The sequence below is a fragment of the Schistocerca serialis genome, chromosome 5 (assembly GCF_023864345.2).
Source record: "Schistocerca serialis cubense isolate TAMUIC-IGC-003099 chromosome 5, iqSchSeri2.2, whole genome shotgun sequence".
Lineage (NCBI taxonomy): Eukaryota > Metazoa > Arthropoda > Insecta > Orthoptera > Acrididae > Schistocerca > Schistocerca serialis.
This window is the reverse complement of record NC_064642.1, coordinates 466,626,451-466,650,867: the sequence shown is the minus strand read 5'-3', so window position 1 is coordinate 466,650,867 and position 24,417 is coordinate 466,626,451. Positions and strand designations below refer to the sequence as shown.

General features: G+C 40.8%; 1 protein-coding gene across 1 annotated transcript in view; it reads left to right on the top strand.

Moving 5' to 3' along the window:
• Positions 1–24,417, top strand: part of LOC126482000 (methyl farnesoate epoxidase-like) — a 170,342-nt gene that overhangs the window by 101,289 nt on the left and 44,636 nt on the right. The window contains exon 6 of the mRNA XM_050105966.1: positions 1,881–2,061. Within this exon, the coding sequence (XP_049961923.1) occupies positions 1,881–2,061 (181 nt within the window). The remainder of the gene's footprint in view (positions 1–1,880; positions 2,062–24,417) is intronic.

Here is a 24,417-nt window from a genome sequence, read left to right as displayed (position 1 = left end):
GACACGGTAAGAAAAATATGTGAGTGGGGCAGAGACAAATGGGGAATCATTCTAGCGACGATAAGTTGCGCAAATGCGCAAACTAGCCGACTTAAGTGACTGACAAAAGCCAGATGTTGCGGTCCAGTGCCTGGGAGCGAGCATCTCGGAAACGGCGAAGCTGTTCGCGTGCTGCGGTGGTGTGCGTCTATGGAAAGAGGTTGAAGAACGTTGAAACCAGGAGTCGGCGACGAGAAGTAGGACGTCCAAACCTCATCATCCATACACCACCACAGAATATAGGGATCGGAGGCTTGCCCGCTCTCTGGAGCAGGACAGGCGGTGGTGTGTTGCAGAGCTGATGACAGAGTATTGTGCTGGCGCAAGCACAAGTGTTTTGGAACACACCGTTCAGTTAAGAGTGATGAACATAGTGTTCCGCAGCACAGGACACGTCCGTGTTCCTATGTTCACCCAATGATATAGTCAGTTATGATTACAGTATGCACAGGGTCATCAAGATGCACCGGGGATAAATGGAATCGTGTCGCCTGCTCGGAGGAGTCCCATTTATTTTTAAACCAGGTCGAAGTTCGAGCTCAGATGTGCTGTCATCCAGACGAATGACAGCTCGAAACATGCAGTGGGCCACGGACGCAGACCTTTGAAAGCAGTACTAAGTTATGGGGACATTCATCTGGAATTCCATGGGAGCTGCGGTAATAATCGAAGGCGCCATGATACCTGTGAACTAAGTGAACATTATTAGGGACCACCGTAACCCCAAATCCTTGATATCTTGCTAAACAGCAATGAGACATTCCAACACGATAACTGTCCGGGTCACAAAGCCATAATGGTGCTGCTGTGGTTTCAAGAGCATGATAGTGAATTCACGTTGATGTCTTGGTCATCAAATTCAAATTATCTGAATCCGATGAAACCCAAATGGGACGCTATCGGGCGTCAGCTCCACGCCCTAGAACCAACCGCACGTAAATTACGGCAAGTGTGTGACCTGTGAGTATCATCTGCTGCTGCACACTTCTGCAAACCTGTCAAGTATGGAAACCTGTCAAGTGCTTCTATAACCCATGGCACGCAGAATCAGTGCTGAATTTCGTTCCAGAAGTGAAGCAACCATCTTTAAAGTAGGTGGACATAACGTGTTGGTTCATCAGTGTATCTCAGCAAATACACTGGGGATGAGAAACCTACAGAAATTTTCATTGATAACGACAGATATACTGTAAAGAACACTCGACTTTTTAGTAAATGTAGGCCTACGTTATTCCATAAAATAATATTGTTTTATTGATTCTCATAATTTTATTCTTTAAGATAATTAATTTTGCTACAACTACCTAGTTCTCACACTATTTAATTAAGTATCAGAGATGAAGGGAAATTTTACATAGTAGTAACATTGTTATTTATTTAGTATGTTATCAATAAAATCTGAAGCCTGTAAGCTTTTCCCCCTCCCTCCCCCGTGAACTTAATATCCCCTACCCTCCAGCCCCTCCCTGGAGGAAATCGGCTGTATTCATCAATGGTCTCGAGAGCTTCGTTGATAACGTACCAAAATAGATCAGAGCATTTTGCAATGCATTGGGTGAAGCAGTACGGTACTGAGTGTTACCCAGAAGTAGATTTTGATTTGGCAGATTTTCAAAGATGATGTTCACTTTCGACCTGCCTCCCTTTGTTTTTGTGACTGCTCTGATTTTATTTCGCGGTAAAGTTATTCGGTTTATTTTCATAAGTGTTGTTGCTTCGAGCCCTGCTTCCCTTGAATCGAGCCCACACACATTAATGAGTATACAAAAAGCGAAAAACCTATTTGCGTATCTTAGATAATCTTTTCGCTGTCCGTTTGATATACTTTCTATGTTTTTCAGAGAGCCAGCTCCTCATGCTGTGTTACGACATGTTTACCGCTGGTGCAGAAACGACAAGCAACTCTCTTCGATTTGCTTTCCTTATGATGTTACGGCATCCTGACGTCCAGGAACGAGTGCACAAAGAGATAAAAGAAGCAGTTGGTACTGACAGACTCCCAACTCTCGAAGACAAAGACAGGTACTTAGATCAACTTTATACTGATGAACTTATGGGAGAAAATTGTTAAAACTTGACAGCTAGATGATGTTTGTAATTTAGTGATACATCTAACCAACTAATCTTAATATTCACAAACAGTTTACGAAACACTAATATTAACACACATTCCAAGACAAAAGAAAGGAACAATGACCCACGAAGGAATTGCCCAAATGGGACATGAATCAGTAGATGTGATGTACATATATGAATCAACAAATGACAACAATTTCAGAAAAAATGGATCATAAATTGAGCAAGCCAATACCCCGTTGGTCCACCCCTACCCCTTATGTCCTGCTGATGAATATTATGACAAATTATGTCCAATTGGCGAGTAGGATCGCCAAACACACGAGATGGTTAGAGGGCCCTGCCAAAAAACCTCCAACCGTTCTCAGTTGGAGAGATATCTGGAGACCTTGCTGGCCACTGTAGAGTTTGGCATGCACGAAGAGAAGCAGTAGAAAATCTCGCCGTGTGCGGGCAGGCATTATTTTGCTGAAATATAAGCCAGGATGGCTTTCCATGAAGGGCAGCAAAATGGGTGTTGTGGGGCGGCGGAATGAGTTTGGAAAAAGTAAACTAAAATCTGATTGATGGATAAACGCTTGCGTATTGAATCAGTTTCTAGCTTTTAGAATGTTGTTATTGCTGTCTTTTCCCGTTCTCAACACTGGCTCTCTATTTACTCCGTGACCCCCAGAAAGTGATTTAATAAAACTTGGAGCCAGTAAATAGATATCCTAGTGCCCACTTTACCTGAGAATGTTCTTATAGCTGCAGCTTATAGCTCTGAGGAATTAGGAGATTGTCCGGGATTTCTAATCAAAAACGGTTTTCCAAAATAGTTGAGTATATTCTGAAATTCACTGATAAAAACCACAAGTATCCCTACAACCTAACTAACAGAGCAGTTCAGAGTCTTATGCGCTGATGCAACTATAAATGTCCGAATTAAATGTTAAAAAGAATGCTCGCCATAATTTGATGAGAGTATTTCATCAAACGCCACGCTAAATTTTTGGTAGAATGTCCGTCCCTCGACGGCACGTGAAAAATACGACAATACGCAAACTGAAGCTAGATAAAGAAAATCATTCCAGAATTAACACTTCACATATAATGTTTTCATAGTTCCGCGTATCTCTAGTAACTTAATACGGCACCCGAGGCTGTTTGTAGCAGATACACTGATGCGACGCGACTACCGACACAGATGGCGTGTCATTCAGCGTCTGGAGAGAACTGGGGCCTTGCTTCCTCGCGCAGTGTTCTTATATATAAAGCCGCGGTGCGGACGGCTGAGGGAACGCCTGATTAAATCCGCTCTCCCGACTAGCCGCTGGGCTAGTAACGCACCACTTCAAGTTACATAATAATTTATAGCTTCTTTGGCTGATGGCCGAAGAAGCTCTTAATTTAAACGTGCATTCAGCACGCAGGTAAGTATTGATAATAAAATTTTGACGTGGCTAAGTTAAATACTTTGGGCGAGAGAATTAATTAAATTACCCTGCACGCAGCAGATGAGCTCTGAACTGTCCCTTTTGAGATCCGCTATCGCTATAATTTTATAGGTATTAAAAAGAAACTTTACACATCTTCATAATCATAGCGGACCTCCAACCTATTTAAATCTAAACATCCTAGCCTTATTTATTAACCTACTTAATCTATCTTGCTTCCTTCAGTTTTGAGACGAAAACCAGAAAATCATGAATTTCCACTAAAGTCTTAATTTGTGAAATCCAAAGTACTGTTTTTATTAAATCATTATGAAAGATGAATCTAAATATAAATTTTGAAGTCTCTAGCTCTTTTCTGTTGCGCCAATGATTTTTCCAGAAAAACGTCCAAATCTCGGAAATGGCTGAAGTTATCGAACTGATATTTAACACACATTAATTTAGTATTATTTTTGACATGCTAGAAAAGTTTTAGTTCATTTGCTTGATTTTTAAGGTATTGCGCAACATTTATGACGTCAGAGCTAGTTACAGCAGACTGGCTGGCACACAATGGAAACTGATGTGAATTTACTACAGCGTGAGTAGGCTGCTTCCCTACATCACCCTCTACTTAATTTTTTTTGTTTATGAATGTTAATGAATGAAAAAAAAATTTAATTACAAAAAGGGAAGCAAGAGTACAGTTTAACTCCCTATGAAAATCAAAATTGAAATATAAACCTGTAGAAACATTAAAGAAAACTGATTACCTACATTAATTATTTAAATTGTAGGCATATTCACTGCCTTTTAAACAATGTCATTACTCAAAATTTTAAGCAAAGTCAATGAAATATTTTGGCATACATATTGCCTTAGACAAACAAACACATACAAATGAAAAAATTATAAAAATCTTAGATCCATTAAATACATTTTTACATACACAAATTCAAAGAAAATAACATGATACATAAACAGATGAATATCTCTTAGCAGTCTTTTCTAAACCTGAAAGAAAAGTTCACAAATAATTTTTACACACGTGGTTGTAGCCGCTTTGGCTGGCGTCCTACACTTCCATTCACAAGGGTAGAGGAGGGGAAGTTGCTATGGTGTGCGTCCTTCACGTTCTCTCTAAATTACATGGGGGAAAGGGGAGGGGTCACTGTGAGTTGTGTCCAAGTCACTCCACGCTTTCACGCAGCTACCAGGCTGCCATTATCTGGTTTGTCCTGTAGAACAAACAAAAAGAGTGCCTCAGACTCTGTCCACTTAATATCTAAGGGTGGGTCACAAAGAAATGGGGATATATACATTTTATCCTTTAATATGTTGCTGGAACAAAGTTAACAGAAATTTTTTTTTTTTCAATTCTACTCTCGTGGTTACTTAATTGTCATAAAATCGGTAAACAAATGGTTCAAAACGCCATTAGTCACTTTAGAGAAAATTTATGCTCCTAAGGCATATAATCATAAATCATATTTAATCTGAATTTCTTATTTCTGGGCCGGAACGCTGAACCAATGCTCGGTACATTCCTGACAAATCTGCATCTTATTTACTTAACTGACTCATCTTTGATTACTTTATTCTTAGAGATAGTATGAGTATGATTAGTGGTTGTTTTCTCAGCTTCCATGTACATGTGAGTAACTTTTGGTAATAGTACAGCTGTGAGTGTTCAAAACACACTACGTTTAGTTGACTATAAAATCCACTTATTGGTCCTCTGCTGTTGTCAGTTCCACATCTGCAATTAGGTACTTACTTACTTTGAAGTGTATTTATGCTGAGCTAAAATAATGTTTCACTTCTGTCAGTATGTTATTTATTTCTTTTGCTAGTGTATGTACTTATTTAACACTCACTCTATTAATATTTAAAGCATAGGAAAGCACATTTATCTCATATTCATAGTGTATTGCAGCTGATTAGTTTGCTCACGTGGCAATCCATTTCCACTCGATCGGACGCTGAAACCTCAGGTAGTCTCTCTCAGACCTACCACTAAACTGCATCAAATAATTATGGATGAGCGTAATGCTAAATTCCTTAAACCTATAGGACACCATGAGCTGCTCTGTCTCATTTAACATAAGGGTACCTATGGTCGCATTCACGCCTCCAACTCATAACCTCAATACGTGTAGGTGTATCCTGTCACACACTACACTAAAATAATGGCCAGCTCCAACCTTATAAATACTTCAGGGACGTGTCCTTCACGTCTCAACCACAAACACTGCTCAATTCTATTACACTGCCTTTCCTTGCTACACCAGGTGAGTTTAATCTTACAACTTATCTGCATATTTTTCCTAACACTAAGCAATCTCTTTTACTATTTCTTAGTTAGCTCTAATGCATGCACTAGATTTCACTCCCACTTCAGATCCTGCTTGTACATGAATTCATATATCTTTTTAAATTACTGTTGGTGGACCATTTTCAATAAAACAACACTTTGTACTTACTATATTACCAGGGTACTATACATACTTGTTACTCAAATACATTTATATCTTAATTACGTCATACTTCTCTATTGTTTGTCACTATTAGGTTTGCCACATTAGGTATTTTTCTTCACTAATCGGTAGATAGAATGGTTAAATAACTTATGGCTTGATAGTCATACCGGAAAATTTAATGTATGAAAGAAGAGGTCGAAATTTTTGTAGATAGGAAAGATGAAGAATGAGTGAGACCTGAAATGGGAAAGAAGATCTCACACAGCTGGGACTGCACAGCTGCCACACTGTGTAGAGGTTAAAGAACAACCTCCTTCCTACAGCATTCATTGGTTAAATGCTGTAAAGGTAACCATACCGGAAAATTTAATGTATGAAAGAAGACGTCGAAATTTTTGGGGATAGGAAAGATGAAGATTGAGTGAGACCTGAAATGGGAAAGAAGATCTCACACAGCTGGGACTGCACAGCTGCCACACTGTGTAGAGGTTAAAGAACAACCTCCTCCCTACAGCATTCATTCACTACCTATGAATTTCTTTAGGTCAATCACGTTCCTGAGACCTAATAGCTTCTTACTTTTTGGGTACTCCAGCCTATATGCATTGGCATGTGGCTTTCCTATTATCCTGAAAGGTCCTTGGTATACGAACATGAATTTCTTGGTTTCTGCATTTACTTTCTTTGATTTTTCTTTGGTTTTGACAAGCACTAATTGACCTATTTCAAAGCTAGTAGGTACAGCTTTTGCGTCATGACGCTTCTTCCTATCCAACGCTCTTTTTCTCATATTAGCCCTGGCCTTTAGTTTCTTCTCGTCTGTGGATATTTGCGTTAGAATAGGGAATTCTACCATATCTGCAATCACATTATGCGGTTCTTGACCAAACATCAATTCGCAAGGTGCAAAACCAGTTGCATCGTGTCTTAAGTTGTTAATTACATTCTCGAAATACTTAATGTGCTCTGCCCAACTTGAGTGTTTCCGAGCACAATAAGTTCTGCAAAGCCTATTCAATTCCCTCATAATACGTTCACTCATATTTCCTTGAGGGAAATACGCAGATATTTTCAGATGTTTCACGCCGGCCTTATCTAGACATTCCTTAAATCTATCAGAAGTAAATTGAGGTCCATTGTCTGACAACAAATTCTTCGGAACGCCAACGTTCACGAAGAAATCTTTTTCCAACTTTTCAACCAATGTTTTTGCATTTGCTCTTTTAATTGGGTATAGTTTAACATACTTACTGAATCCATCCACCACAACAAAAACATGGGTGCAACCACCTCTCGAAACAGGAAGAGGGCCAAACAAATCACAAGCCAGTAATTCTAGGGTTTCAGTTGGCTCTACTGAATGCATATCTCCTTGTATTTTGGTGTTGGCAGCACGGACTTTCTGGCACACTACACACGATGCTAGACGCTTGGCCACACGGCGGTACATGTTGTCAAACACAACCTTCTCTTGTAATTTGGCAATGCACTTCTTTGCACCGTAGTGCCCATACCTCAGGTGTGCATAGTCGATTAGTAAGTCTACATGTTGTGAGGGAAAGCACAGCTTCCACTCAGAAACACCTACCTTCTTCCTTCTAAACAGAATACCTTTATGCAGACAATAGTATTGTGAAACCTTAGGATAGTTCGCATTTCCTAAATAGCTCTTCACTAATCTCAGTTGGTCATCTGCATTCTGCTCACGTCTCAAGTTCTTAATCACTCTCTTTAATGCACTTTCCTCCTTTACTTCGTGCAATGCAAACATTCGTACTTCACTTAGGTCTGTTGCTGTAATTCCCGCGTCATCACAGAGCTCCACACTTCTAGATAACCCATCAGCTACCAGATTGTCTTTCCCTTGAATATATCTAACCTCAAGGTCAAACTGCTGGAGATACAATGACCATCTTACCAAACGATAATTCCTCAACTTACAGGTTTTTAAAAAGGTCAAAGCCTTATGGTCACTGTAAACTATTATCTTGTGACCTAATAGATACTGCTCAAACTTCTGTACCCCAAATACAATTGCCAACGCTTCTAGTTCTGAGATGCCATAATTTCTCTCTGCTGCCTGTAAAGATCGACTTGCGAAAGCTATAGTCTTGTGCACTTCTCGTTCGTTCTCTATTTCTACTTGGAATATCTCCACAGCTATACCATAGCCACTAGCATCAACAGACATACAGAATGGTTTTTCAAAGTCAGGATGATGCAAAATTGGACTATTAATTAAAGATTGTTTAAGTACCTCAAACGCCTGTTGACATTCTGCTGTCCAAACCCAAGGGGTATTCTTTTTCAGCAGGAGGTGAAGACAGGGAGCATTAAAAGCCTGATCACTAACAAAACGTCTATAGAAGCCGAAAAGACCGGACATTGATCTCAATTGCTTCTTGTTTCTGGGAGCCTCAAATTTTTCAATGACTGCTAGCTTGCCTGGGTCAGGCAGAATACCTTTTCCACTTATCCTATATCCCAAGAAACCTATTTCCTCTTTAACGCACTCAGTCTTTTCAATCTTTAGTTTCATGCCACCTCTCTCAATAGCCTCTAACATTTCCTCTAATAAATCTATGTGTTCTTCCCAGGTAGGAGTTGCTATTAACAGATCATCTACGTAAACTGTTATTTTATTGCTTAAAGCTGGTCCTAAAACATGGCACATCACACGTACGAAGGCACAAACAGAGATATTAAGTCCGAAAGGTACCACACGGTATTGGTAACAAACTCCTTCGTATAAGAAAGCTGTGTACTTCCTTGAAATTTCCGCCAGTGGCAAATTCCAATACCCACACGTGATGTCCATAGACGTTAAGAATTTTACTCCCCGGAATTTTTGCAGTAACTCGTCCATGTTCTGCGGTCTATCACTTTCCCTAACCACAATTTCATTCAACCAACGAGCGTCCAAGACCAATCTGACACTCCCGTCTCTTTTTGGTACAACAACAAGAGGATTATTGTACTCACTGACCGCTTTCTCAATCACACCCCACTCTAGCATTCTCTGTATTTCCTTTCGAACTGCCTCCTTCCTAGCTACATGTATTTGGTATGGCTTCCTGAAAAACACTTGGCCGGGTTTCACTTGTAACTGACATTCATAACCCTTGACTATGCCAGGTCGATCCGAAAATACTTTATGATGCCTTTTTAGAACCTGTCTCAGTTCTTCCTTCTGATTGGCGGAAATTTTATCGATTTCCTGCAACTTAGCTTCTATCTTGTCTAAAATAATTGCTTCTTCTTCTTCTTCTGTGTTCAGCTTATTGTTATTAAGATTAACACCTTCGTCCCAATACCTCCTATTTTTCAGAACTCGTATAGGCAGCTCCCAAGTTTCATGATCAGTTACTACATGTTTATCACTAAAAGGTACTATAATTACTCCGGTTATTGGCAAGACCATTTTTAACTGGCTTCTTTCAAAGTCAACAACACTCTGATATTTTGACAAGAAATCTATGCCAATTAAAACCTCCATACTGAGATTATTTACAATTAAACATGGATGATCAATTAAATTACCACTTATGTTAAAAGGTAGCAAAGCTTCTTGCTTTACTGTTTTTGACACCTTGCCAGTAGCACCAATTATTCTTAGTCCTGATACCCTCATTACTGTAAGTTTGTCCTTACCAGGTAACGCATCAAAGAAGGACTGAGATATTGCACTCACCTCACTTCCACTGTCTAAGAGACAACGTACATTGATACCCAACATATTCACTATTATTATAGGGTGGCTTATTCTAGGTTGTACAGGTGGTTCCTCAGATTCATCTAGTAGTTCCTTTTGGATTTGTCTCCAACTAAAGTGATCAACATCTGTCTTCATTACATTTAGGTCACAGTGTGTAGGGGTTTCCTGAATTACATTTTCAGCTGCCTTTTCCAGTCGGTCTATTAATTTTAAATCGAAACACCGCACGACTTCATTACATTTAGTTTGCTGAACATGACCCAAATTACTGTAGTCTGAGCGATTCTGCGCCTCCAGACCGGGCATAACATTAGTTACAGCTAAACCACTTTCACCATTATCGTCGGTTTCCTTCTCAAGTGACAACTGGTCACAGCTACTGGGTTCATCGACCCCAAACAGCCTACCCTCTACATTCCCACTTATCTCCTGTCCTAAATCTATTAGTACATTATCAACATCCTGCACAGGCACTTTAGATAAGAGCACATCATCCTCATCGTAAATATAAGCATGAATTTCTTCTGCTTCTTCACTTGTCAATTCAGTATTTTGTAGCTCATCTCTACTGTTACACTGCTGCGCCTTCTCTTTCTCTTCCCACTTAGAAAGCGTCTCTAGCACGGTATCTATCAAATACTGTGAGTGATCTAATATTTCTGTTGTATCCTTAGGTGCTACCGACATTTCATCCATTTGTTCAGTTTGAGTATTCTGATCTGTCTTACCAATTCCCTTAACTACTGGCTTAGGAAAAGTAACCGCCTGGTGAGCGCCAGTGTCCTCATAGACGGGAACTAGTTTTCCTGCCTAGGTCTACTACTGTTTCCTTTATTTTCATTATAGTTAGCTGGCATAGCCTTACTTTCCGTACTGTTGTTTACATGCATATTTCTGTTTGGAACAAAATTATTATCCCTTGGACGCCATTGTTGGTTCTGATAATTATTTCCCCAATTCCTATCTCTCTTAGGATGACGAACACCTACTGTTCTGATGTTTACATTGCCATTTTGCTCGTTCCTAAAATTACTATTATTATTATTGGCATTACGGTTATTACGTGCTTGCTCCTCATTGGCAGCAACACGTTCTACACGTTCCAAATATTCAATGAAACGATCCAGATTGTCTCTAGGGGCTGATATAATTCTAGTTTGCCAGTACCATGGCAGTTTGGCTTCCAGACCTAGTATAATCATTTCTGGTTTTAGCTTTTCCGCCAAAAGTGACAAACGTGAAATCCATGACCTAGCAAACTCTTTAATAGATTCCTTGCCTGCATTGAAGCGTTTTCCACTCCAAAATTCTCTCAACACTTCATTTTGCTTATTGCTAGACCAATATTCATTAATAAAAGCTGTTTTAAATTCCGCTAATGTTTTACATTTCAACATAACATCAGCTGACCAACGCATGGCGTCACCTGCTAAATGGCTTCTAATAAATGAGATTTTCTCCCGCTCAGACCAAGTTGGTGGAATCACATCTTCAAAATCGTTCCAGAAATCTAGCGGGTGGATATTTTTATCTGGATCGAACCGCAAGAACTGCCGACACCCGATAAAAGCGGCGTTTGCAGCTACAACTTGTTGTACATTACCATTACCAGAAGTTACTGAAGCTACTTTACTCTCAATGTTAGCTATGTTAGTACTTACATTTTCTACTTTCATTTCAACATTATCTACTCTTTGCACAATATGAGTAGTGTCAGTTTTGATTGCTTCTGCTTCTGCTTGACATATGTTTACTTTTATATTAACATCTTTAAATCTATCTGAGCACAGTTCAGACTCCGCCTCGATCTTTTCTGTTAACTTGTGCTCCAGCTTCGCATCTTCCATTTGGAAGTCTTTGCGAACCTCAGCGACTTCGGATTTTATTGTCTTATACATTTCAGAAAATTGTTGAGCAACCTTTTTCTTAATATCCTCATGATTGCAATCAATTTTAGAATTCAAACTGTCTAGATCCTCTTTCAATTTATTGCAACCAGCCTTGAAAGTATCGTCCATTACCTCCAATTGTTTATTAAAATTTGTTTGGCTGGCCACAATCTCAGACTTTAATTCCGCATTACTGCTTTTGACCTGTTCACTTATTTCAGACTTTAACTCAGCATTCATTCTAGCATTACTGCTCTTGACCTCACTTATTTCAGACTTTAATTCAGCATTATTGGATTCTAATTTATTGTCCATTGCCTCAAACCGCATATTAAAATTTGTTTGACTGGCAGCTATTGCTTGTAATATAACATTTAGATCAACAGCCCCAGCATCTTTGGGTTGCTCACGAGCTGGCTTTTTATCACACTCAGGTGACGAAAAACTAGCTCCAATACCAGAATCATCAAAACTACATGAAACTTCTGATTGATTAGTCATATCCAATTGCTCCTTCTTAAACTCTACCATCTCTGATGACTGTTTCATTTTTAATTCATCAGAGAAACTATCATCCAATAAATTTACAATTTCTACTTTCCGCTTTACTACAGGGGTCTCTATTATTGAATCATTGCCCCTTCGCACACTACTGTCAGGAGACAATACTTCATATTTCACTTTAACATTACTACTTTCATGCATATTTACACTTGAACCGTTGTCTGGATTTACAGTTCCCTCAACAGACATAGGTTCTGATTTAAGTTTAACCTCAGTTTCTTTTGACGGTTCCATCGCCGACAGTCTTTTAGTGCAGGTTAGTAAAATTTTTAACAGTTTTTCACTTAACTTAGTTCCTTCTGCACGACGTATGGCGTTGCCGGCGCGGCGTACCAGGATTCCTGATGCGACGTGGCACGTTAAACTGCAGACGGCTCTCCGACGGCTGTTGTGTGTTAGCGTGGCCCGCAATTGCAGGCTCTGCGCCGGCTGCTCCAGGGGACGACTGCGGTGCGGCGAGACTGGCTGCTCGCGATGCCGGCAGCACCGCTAGACTCAGTGCCAGCTCCGTCAATCCAGATGCGTTGTTAATCCAATTGCGTCGTCCACATGCACACGTAACACATTCACTGTTTTATACTCAGTTGCGTGTCGCATTTCACTCGCGAATCCGAATAGTTAAAAATCACTTTCACTTAGTCGATTTCCCGGCCGATGCACCATATGTGGGGCGGCGGAATGAGTTTGGAAAAAGTAAACTAAAATCTGATTGATGGATAAACGCTTGCGTATTGAATCAGTTTCTAGCTTTTAGAATGTTGTTATTGCTGTCTTTTGCCGTTCTCAACACTGGCTCTCTATTTACTCCGTGACCCCCAGAAAGTGATTTAATAAAACTTGGAGCCAGTAAATAGATATCCTAGTGCCCACTTTACCTGAGAATGTTCTTATAGCTGCAGCTTATAGCTCTGAGGAATTAGGAGATTGTCCGGGATTTCTAATCAAAAACGGTTTTCCAAAATAGTTGAGTATATTCTGAAATTCACTGATAAAAACCACAAGTATCCCTACAACCTAACTAACAGAGCAGTTCAGAGTCTTATGCGCTGATGCAACTATAAATGTCCGAATTAAATGTTAAAAAGAATGCTCGCCATAATTTGATGAGAGTATTTCATCAAACGCCACGCTAAATTTTTGGTAGAATGTCTGTCCCGCGACGGCACGTGAAAAATGCGACAATACGCAAACTGAAGCTAGATAAAGAAAATCATTCCAGAATTAACACTTCACATATAATGTTTTCATAGTTCCGCGTATCTCTAGTAACTTAATACGGCACCCGAGGCTGTTTGTAGCAGATACACTGATGCGACGCGACTACCGACACAGATGGCGTGTCATTCAGCGTCTGGAGAGAACTGGGGCCTTGCTTCCTCGCGCAGTGTTCTTATATATAAAGCCGCGGTGCGGACGGCTGAGGGAACGCCTGATTAAATCCGCTCTCCCGACTAGCCGCTGGGCTAGTAACGCACCACTTCAAGTTACATAATAATTTATAGCTTCTTTGGCTGATGGCCGAAGAAGCTCTTAATTTAAACGTGCATTCAGCACGCAGGTAAGTATTGATAATAAAATTTTGACGTGGCTAAGTTAAATACTTTGGGCGAGAGAATTAATTAAATTACCCTGCACGCAGCAGATGAGCTCTGAACTGTCCCTTTTGAGATCCGCTATCGCTATAATTTTATAGGTATTAAAAAGAAACTTTACACATCTTCATAATCATAGCGGACCTCCAACCTATTTAAATCTAAACATCCTAGCCTTATTTATTAACCTACTTAATCTATCTTGCTTCCTTCAGTTTTGAGACGAAAACCAGAAAATCATGAATTTCCACTAAAGTCTTAATTTGTGAAATCCAAAGTACTGTTTTTATTAAATCATTATGAAAGATGAATCTAAATATAAGTTTTGAAGTCTCTAGCTCTTTTCTGTTGCGCCAATGATTTTTCCAGAAAAACGTCCAAATCTCGGAAATGGCTGAAGTTATCGAACTGATATTTAACACACATTAATTTAGTATTATTTTTGACATGCTAGAAAAGTTTTAGTTCATTTGCTCGATTTTTAAGGTATTGCGCAACATTTATGACGTCAGAGCTAGTTACAGCAGACTGGCTGGCACACAATGGAAACTGATGTGAATTTACTACAGCGTGAGTAGGCTGCTTCCGTACAGTGTGTAATATAGTCGATGCACCGCCATGCTTTGAAGGGCAGCAGATGACAACCAAAGGGGTCCTCCTATGAGAAGAAATGGCACTCCTCCTTCTCGGACATTGTTGGATGACAGTCAGGTTGGTATCTCATCGCTGTCTGGGTTGTCTCCAGACACTTCTTTGCTGGTCATCGGGGCTCATCTCGAAGCGGGACTCGTCACTGAAGACAATTCTAGTCCAGCCAATGAGACGGTCTGCAGACGTGTTGCCCGCCACATGGCCCTACAACTGGGAGTGTAGTCTGTGGTGCCATTTCATTTCATAGCAGGACTTCTTCAGTTATCATCCATGGCACCATTACTGCACAGTGGTATGTCCAAAATATTCTATATCCCATTTTTTTTCACTTGCTGCTATGTTTTCTTACCCACCCTCTGGTTGCTTATGATGAGTCGTTATATGCCACTTGGCCGCTGTGACTGGGTTCGGGGCCCAGAGTGGCTATTAAGACACTACCCCGTTTCCCGACCCCACTCACACCGTTGCCCGTGTCCCGCCACGTGGAGGCGGGCTCTATGTTCTTCCTGTATGTTAACAATTATTATTTCTTGTGGTGCAGCATTTTAAAACCATTACAAATAATATAGTGGAATAGGGAAGTGAAGTACAAATGAATTTGGTATTTAAGAATAATTAAAAAGAAGATTCATGGCAAATCATCCTGGGCTTACATTTCAGCAAAATAATGCCCGCTCGCAGTTTCTACTGCTTGTCTAGTGCTTGCCAAATCTTACCTTGGCCAGCGCGGTCGCCGGATCCCTCCCGAACTGAGAACGTTTGAAGCATTATTGGCAGGGCCCTCCAACCAGCTCGGAATTTTGAGTATCTAAAGTACCAATTGGATATAATTTGGCACAATAGCCCTTAGGATGACATCCAGCAACTTTATCATTCACTGCCAAGCCGAATAACTGCTTACATGATGGCCAGAGGTGGACCAGTGCGTTACTGACTTGCTCAATTTGCGAATTTTTTTGTCTTGAATAAATCAACCACTTCGGTTGAGCAATTCGGCGGTACGTCCACCCGGCCTCCCGCATGCCCACTATACGCCCTCGCTCAAAGTCCGTCAACTGCACATACGGTTCACGTCCATGCTGTCGCGGCATGCTACCAGTGTTAAAGACTGCGATGGAGCTCCGTATGCCACGGCAAACTGGCTGACACTGACGGCGGCGGTGCACAAATGCTGCGCAGCTAGCGCCATTCGACGGCCAACACCGCGGTTCCTGGTGTGTCCGCTGTGCCGTGCGTGTGATCATTGCTTGTACAGCCCTCTCGCAGTGTCCGGAGCAAGTATGGTGGGTCTGACACACCGGTGTCAATGTGTTCTTTTTTCCATTTCCAGGAGTGTACAAATGGTTCAGGAGTGCCACATTCAGGAATGTGAATGGATTGCATTACAATCACTTTATTTGCATAAAATTTTCTATTTGCAGTCGTAACTAGTTAATTTCAAGTACCCACTACGTAACACAACGACTAAAAAGTATATTTTTCCATACTATAATTAAAATATCAAAACAATTACATGACCACTATCGTAATGAAAATTTCTCAGGATTATTTTTCCTAGGTTTCAGTTATTGTTAATTTGAGGCAAATAAAACATTGTAGGCAGATTATTACAGCAGTGCTAATGTGCATAGCATTACCAGACGATGATCTATCTGTCAGAAGTGTCAGCTGTATGTGATCATGAACAGGCAGACACTCATATGCAATAGTACAGACGTCATGAGTGATGCACGCCTTGCGCCTGTGACAATATCTGGATATCACCAAGGTTCCACCGGCTATGACCCATTCATGATCCATGCCCTCAGAAGCATAATACCGTGCGATTTCCGTGCTCTAGATCAAGTGCATTACATGAGTCCTAGCAACCGAATGTCTGCCATAAAGCGTCATAAGTATGTGTCGGGTATGTAGCGCGTCCTCTTATATTATTAAGTTTTGCTATTGTTATTGTTAGAAAAATCTTTATTCAGTCGGTCGTCGAAATTTCGAGATAAAAGTTATTACGGATGTCGCGTAATAAATATTTCGCGTGAAGCGCTGCTGTGACACAGGCAAAGATCAACTGTGGAAACTAAGCCACTAAATATTATAAATAATCTTATTAAAGAATACGGCTGACTAAATCAAATAAGAGGGCACGTACATTCACGAATGAGCGGAAAAAAGAAAAAACCGTTAATACTGTGTAGGAAATGAGTCTTAAATATAGTTACGCTTGTACACACTCAAATGTATGCGAAGATACGAACGGGATAGAGGCACGTACATTTTGAGTACAATCATCCCCCCGTGGCCTGGATAAAAAGAATTACAGTTAAATGCATTTATTCGTCTTAGAACGTAAATGCATGGCCTTCGAAATTAAATGAAAAGAAAGACTGCAGGTTCTGAATGTCGCAGCAAATATATTGAAATTGACGGTAGCGGCCACGAAAGGAAAAAGATGAACACATTCACGTACCTCTATTGTTGAGCAGCTTCGCCGTGAAGATCGTCGCCTCCATCTAAATTCTCTGCATAAAATTAAAATAATAGTAATAATTTTCCAGAATTTCAGGAGCTGGGACCCATGGTATCACTAAAGGCGAAATTACTCGGCTCCAAAATCACTTTCATTATTTAACCCAATTTTATCAGTAAGAAATGGCACATCACGTCTTAACACTAGGACAGGATAACAGCGAAAGGTAACTTATTCTAAAACTAATACACGAAGAGCGTAAAGCTTCTTTTGTTCAGCATATGCTTTACTCATTAATCTCTGGTAGCTGAACTAGCGTCTATATATTCATAAAAAAATTATATTATTCCTTTACATTGCCCCCTTGGGCGAATTGTCCGAAGAAATGTCAAATTCCGGGCAATGAGGCCAACCACTTTACACACTGGTAGTTCCTGACTCCTCTACACACGTACTTAAATGGCATTGTTCATTTCTTTAATGGAGTTCTCTTCATCACTTAGTTTATATAGTTCTGGTGCTGACACTGGTACTTTGCAAGGAAAACAAAACGTACACGTTGGGGCACACAAAATACTTACATACTAGATACAAAAGTTACTACATCGTCCATTACATTAAATACATGGATATTACATTACATCGTCTTTTAGATCAAATTTATAGTTCAGTTCTTTACGACGATTCACAGTGTCATTGTTCCTATTTACAAAAACATCTTCAATCGCACGTTGACAATAACATTACATTTCACAAGTCTTTTCTATGATTCTGCAGTTACATTTTTGCTGAAAACAAGAAAGTTTTACAAGAACGTCGTATATTTTAGTGTATCGATCCAGGCTGTATGGCTGCAAGGGCATTTGGAGTAGTAAGTGGGAGAAATTCTTCCTTATAGTTGCTTATGCTCTCCACTTACACCCTCTTTTATACCAGGATCTATTTGATAATGTCCTTTCTGGGTTTCATAGTTGTCTCATCATGGGCAAGATAAACATGGAACAAATGAAATTCACATAGATTAGTACTTGTTCCAGCTTAACACAAACATATACACAAACATGGGTACTGTTAAATGAACATGGCTGTCGTTTTTTATGTTTTGTCTTGTACCGTGGGACGTAAATCATGAGCTGTAGTGGTAAGACTTTATTTAGTAGGTCAGGACACTGAGTCTCTATGCCTCTTTCCAATATGGTGAGTGTCCATTTGAACGCAGATTTTTGCTTCCTATTCAAATTGTCCTCCAGCTTCACGCTGTCGGTCAATAATGTGTCAGTTACAAGCAACCGCACGTGCAACAATGAGTTTGGCGGCACGCTACGCGCCGTTTGGAGTCCAGATGTGGTGCAGACACCGCCGGATAGCGATGTCGCGCGCGCCGATCAATACATTTCCGTGAAGTGTTTTGTGCAGCGTTCGTAGCGTTTACGAAACTACTGCATCTGCTTCCACTATTCGTACACTTTGGCTGTGAGAAGGGACCACAGGGCACCTCCTACGGTCACTGCACGAATGTAAGTACTGCACTTTATTATTTAGCTTGCCAACGGCACACTGTCCTATACTTTGTACAAACACCCGTGCCGTAACAGGCTTTCTCGATTTACCAAGTCTTTTTTATTTCGAAGGAGAAAGCTTGTGGTATAATAGTATTCTCCCTGGTTCCTATGAGTGTATTTCACATGTCACTGACACTGAATAACTCACTGTCGTTGGGTAACTATGCACCGTCCCGTTGATTTTCTTTCCGTCTCAAAAAAAAAAAAAAAAAAAAAAAAAGCTGGTTTTTAGTAGTTTATGTCCATGTTCATTATTTGCTCCTGTATTCTCTCTCCTAACTTTATCGGGGTACATATTGCTCAAAATACACTCCTGGAAATTGAAATAGGAACACCGTGAATTCATTGTCCCAGGAAGGGGAAACTTTATTGACACATTCCTGGGGTCAGATACATCACATGATCACACTGACAGAACCACAGGCACATAGACACAGGCAACAGAGCATGCACAATGTCGGCACTAGTACAGTGTATATCCACCTTTCGCAGCAATGCAGGCTGCTATTCTCCCATGGAGACGATCGTAGAGATGCTGGATGTAGTCCTGTGGAACGGCTTGCCATGCCATTTCCACCTGGCGCCTCAGTTGGACCAGCGTTCGTGCTGGACGTGCAGACCGCGTGAGACGACGCTTCATCCAGTCCCAAACATGCTCAATGGGGGACAGATCCGGAGATCTTGCTCGCCAGGGTAGTTGACTTACACCTTCTAGAGCACGTTGGGTGGCACGGGATACATGCGGACGTGCATTGTCCTGTTGGAACAGCAAGTTCCCTTGCCGGTCTAGGAATGGTAGATTGATGGGTTCGATGACGGTTTGGATGTACCGTGCACTATTCAGTGTCCCCTCGACGATCACCAGTGGTGTACGGCCAGTGTAGGAGATCGCTCCCCACACCATGATGCCGGGTGTTGGCCCTGTGTGCCTCGGTCGTATGCAGTCTTGATTGTGGCGCTCACCTGCACGGCGCCAAACACGCATACGACCATCATTGGCACCAAGGCAGAAGCGACTCTCATCGCTGAAGACGACACGTCTCCATTCGTCCCTCCATTCACGCCTGTCGCGACACCACTGGAGGCGGGCTGCACGATGTTGGGGCGTGAGCGGAAGACGGCCTAACGGTGTGCGGGACCGTAGCCCAGCTTCATGGAGACGGTTGCGAATGGTCCTCGCCGATACCCCAGGAGCAACAGTGTCCCTAATTTGCTGGGAAGTGGCGGTGCGGTCCCCTACGGCACTGCGTAGGATCCTACGGTCTTGGCGTGCATCCGTGCATCGCTGCGGTCCGGTCCCAGGTCGACGGGCACATGCACCTTCCGCCGACCACTGGCGACAACATCGATGTACTGTGGAGACCTCACGCCCCACGTGTTGAGCAATTCGGCGGTACGTCCATCCGGCCTCCCGCATGCCCACTATACGCCCTCGCTCAAAGTCCATCAACTGCACATACGGTTCACGTCCACGCTGTCGCGGCATGCTAACAGTGTTAAAGACTGCGATGGAGCTCCGTATGCCACGGCAAACTGGCTGACACTGACGGCGGCGGTGCACAAATGCTGCGCAGCTAGCGCCATTCGACGGCCAACACCGCAGTTCCTGGTGTGTCCGCTGTGCCGTGCGTGTGATCATTGCTTGTACAGCCCTCTCGCAGTGTCCGGAGCAAGTATGGTGGGTCTGACACACCGGTGTCAATGTGTTCTTTTTTCCATTTCCAGGAGTGCATTTCATTATAGACGTTGTTAGGTGAATGTGTTCACAGAACATACGTGCCTCTAGTACTACAGTTCGCAATCGCGATACTACCTGACATCCCACAGGGCATAAGAGAACACGTTTTCGTGAACAACAGCACTTCCCTATCTTTGGATCGTGCTATAGACGAACTTACACATTGAAATGGCACTACAAAAAATTAATGCACAAAACGTGCTTATAGAAATTGTCTCCAAATGAGGCAAAATCTGTTCATTTACTACCCGCGAGTTACTGTAGGGAGCAGAATTTCATCTTTACGTCACCCAAGATTGTAACAATGCAAGGTACACATAATGAACAAGTAGAAAGAAATTAAAAGAACATATAAATAAATAAATCACTATACTAAAATTCATACACAAATAGAAAAATTAAAATGTTAGGCAGGACGTGTACATTATATATATATATATATATATATATATATATATATATATATATATATATATATATATATATATCGAACGTGACCTAAGTTCTTTCTTACTCTAATTCTTTACAAAACGTTTCCAACTCGAATTGGACAAAATATTGCAAACATAAGAGGAAATCAGTGCATACATTGCTCTAAAGTCAGCATAGATTCTTGGTACTCGCATGCCGAAGATATGACCAATTATTAAAACTTTCTGGTGTTACTGAGTGTCAAATAGTGTACTTCTAAGTGATCTTGGTAATATTCTGTAAAGTAGAACATAAGTCGTAGTGACGTAAGGATAATATATTTGCATCTCTTCGCCGATTGAAGTCTCGTAGCATCTCGATGAACGCCGCCTGTAAAGAATTAAGGTTGTTTCGGCATTGTCCAATTTCTCTGCCCGTCAGTTTTCTGTAACTTACCTCGTACATATTTCTTTTACTTTATTCTAGAAGAGACGGTACTAAGTATGCCTCATATCATGTTTACAAATCGTATCTCAGCAGTGTACTTGAACTCAAACGTGTGTATAAAGTTGAAAAATTATTTTTATTTCAGTAAGATGACACTAGTTTTCTCTCGTTTTTTTCGCCTTAGGTCAGGTTGTCGTGGGTATGGTGTATAACACGCTAAACTTTCATTGGCAGCCAGAAATCATATCATCATCAGAGCATAAAAAAATTTAAGATCGTTTTGCTCGATATATTCATAACTTAAGATGTGGACACGTCAAAAAAATATTCTCTCTGTAACATGGCATGTACTTGCGTGACCATATGCTTATGTACCTTAGGAAGTCCGATATTTTCTGTAACTTACCCTGTACCTTATAATCTTGTAACACAAGCGACAAAAAAAAAAAATTATATCTACTTTGTTCCGAGGTCTGTGCTGATTGTTCGCTCCAGAATCCTTTGTACATAAACGTAAAACCAAAATACCACTGCTATTCAGTCAACCTTCCAAGTACATCCTATGTTATCATTGCCAGTCATCAACTGACGTGTGTGTCCTAGCTTGCTTGTGTAATGAGTCCACAATCACTGACAAATGTAAACAGAAGTAGTGAAATGCTTTGATTCACGTAGCTGCATAGGAAGATATACCTGCTTTAACCTAATCGTGTTTCTTCTTTTTACCATAGTTTACTTATTTAACTCGTGTGCATAGATAGATATAAAGTGTGATACTTAAACATGGTGGAATTTCCTCAAGTCTCTGTGTGAATAGTCCTTTGATTTTACCATTGTGAGGATACGCAAGTAAATAACATCAGTCATGCGGAATATGTACAATAATATACGGAGCAGTATATCCTATTTGCCACTTAGCGTTTTTCTTGGCTGACAGAGAAGATTTCACATGGGTCTTCAGTAATACTTTTACTCTAATCACAAATCTGGTAACACTATGTAGCTGTTTGTCAAAATGTTTCTTACGGCGTTGAACTTGTTCTGCAATAGAGATCAATAACTGTCTCAACGTTGGGGAGCATAATGAGGCCACGATTAGTTTAACGTCCCATTATTACTGTTTGTATGTGTTTCGTTCGTCACTTCTATAATAATCACCCCCGAAGTGTTGTTACTCCATTGCACATTGCGATCATGATTTCGGCCTGAGTTTACAGGCGTAATGTTACTTTGAGCTTGGGACTGATAGTGTTGATTGATAATCGGGTACTGCCACTGCACATTTCGTGGGTTAGTCGTGTTGTTGCTAAATTGAGGCTGAAAATTACTGTGAGCGTTACCCCACTGATTTTCGTTATCGTTCCTATTCCAATTTCGCTTCCGGTTACCGGAATAGCCAGAGTACTTTCTGTCCCCATTTTTTCTTTTAAATCCTGGATTAAAATTTTGATTATAGTTGTTATTGAAATTGCCTCCCGAATTCGGGCCTGGCATATGCGCTGCTGCAGCGGAATCGACAAAAGCCGGTCGTGACTCAGCCGCGCACTATATTGTTGACGCCGTATTGCGTACTGGTTGCCACCGCTGCTACGGAAATTATTTTGATTGGTGTGGCTTTGTCTTGCGTCTTCATTAATTAAGTCAATAAAGTCCAAGACAGACAGAAAATACTCCAAATTGCTTTCGGGTACTTGTACTAGCTTTTACCGAATATTGAGCGGTAGTTTAGGTTTCAGAATGCGTAGGACGTCCGTGTGTGTCACTGGTTCATCCCAGAATATTGTTTTATTTAAATATTTCTCAAAGTTCTTTCGGAGTGATCCAAATTTTGGATTATACTGTTCAGGGTTGAATAAGGCTTTTCTTAATCTCTCTTGCATGCCATGTGACTAATAATTTGAGAGAAACACGTTTTCAAACTGTTCTAATATCTGACAAGTTTCTGACATTTCCATCGCCCACAACATTCCATCGTCTTGGATATAACCCGTAACATATTGTATCTTTCGCTGTTCCGACTACGTTTTAGGCAATACATTTTTGAATGAGTTTATAAAAATTACCGGATGCACGATTTTTTTCCGGGATAAACACTTGAATTTGTTATAAGACTCTCTTCTAACAAAACTGATGACAAAGGGGTTCAGCTATCTGCTGTTCCCTTCTTTCGTCGCGGTGTCGTTGGTTACGGTGCACCTCATAGTTTGGTGAATACACATGTACATTCGGGTCAGGATATTCTCTGACCACACTATCGCTCTTACCTGTGGGTATGTTGTCAAGTTCTCCTGCTGCATGTTGGCTTCGTTCTTTCATTGTACCAAGTTTCCTGTTTAGTTGCTCGACTATTTGATTCTGCCAACCTGGTAGGTCCTGTGTCAAAGTTTTTTGTATCTGGCCTATGTCAGTTTCCAGTTTAACTACAGATGGGTTTTGTGTAGTGTTTACTTGCTCCATTGTGTTACTTATTGTTATTGTAGCTCTGTTTCTAGAGTACGGTGTATGTGTGTGTCTTTTTCTTCTAAAAAGTCCTCGAATTGCTGTTTCTGCTGTTTTGTCAAGTCCTCCATTTGATTTACAGCTTCCTGAATTTTTGTATTGGGCTCGGTTTGCTGTACACTCATAGCATTGAAATTTTGAGTTAACTTACTTATCTGATTTGACACCTCCCTAACTGTGGTTTTCAAATGATCAATATCCCGATTCATACAGTTTAGATCTTCGAGCGCCACTTCTGTTACTTGATACGCTACCTCTCTTTTTAGTCGTGTTGTCAGTTGTGTCGTCAGGTTATTGTGCATTTCAGTAAGGGTTTTTACATCACTGTCTAGCTTGTTCGTTTGATCTGTTACATTCCCTATCTGTGCTGTGATATTTTCTATCTGTGTATTCATTTGGACTATTACATTTCCTATCTGTGTTGTTATTATTCTTAACATCTGCATAATGCCTGGCTCTGCTGCACCTGGTACATCTGCGGAATCCGGAACAGTTTCTAGAGTTGACATATTTTCGTCTGTCGCTTGCGACTGAGTACCACTAGTCGCTGCGACTGCGGTATCTGTATCTGCAATGTTTTCTATATCTGTGTCAAGTATAGGTTGAGCAACTGAGGAGCTCTTGATACGATTTAGAAGAGGAACAATGATTAGAAATTTTTTTCGACGTTCATCGATGTAAAATTTTGTTCCTCACAGAACGTAGAAACCTAGTATCTACTAACTACACCATCATTGAGTCACATCTGCAGCCACCTCATACCTGGGTATAAAAATTTGTCAGGACATTAAATGAATTTCCCACATACTCTCAGTTGCATGTAATGCAGGTGGCGTACTTCGATTTATTGGTAATATACTGGAATATTCAGCCAC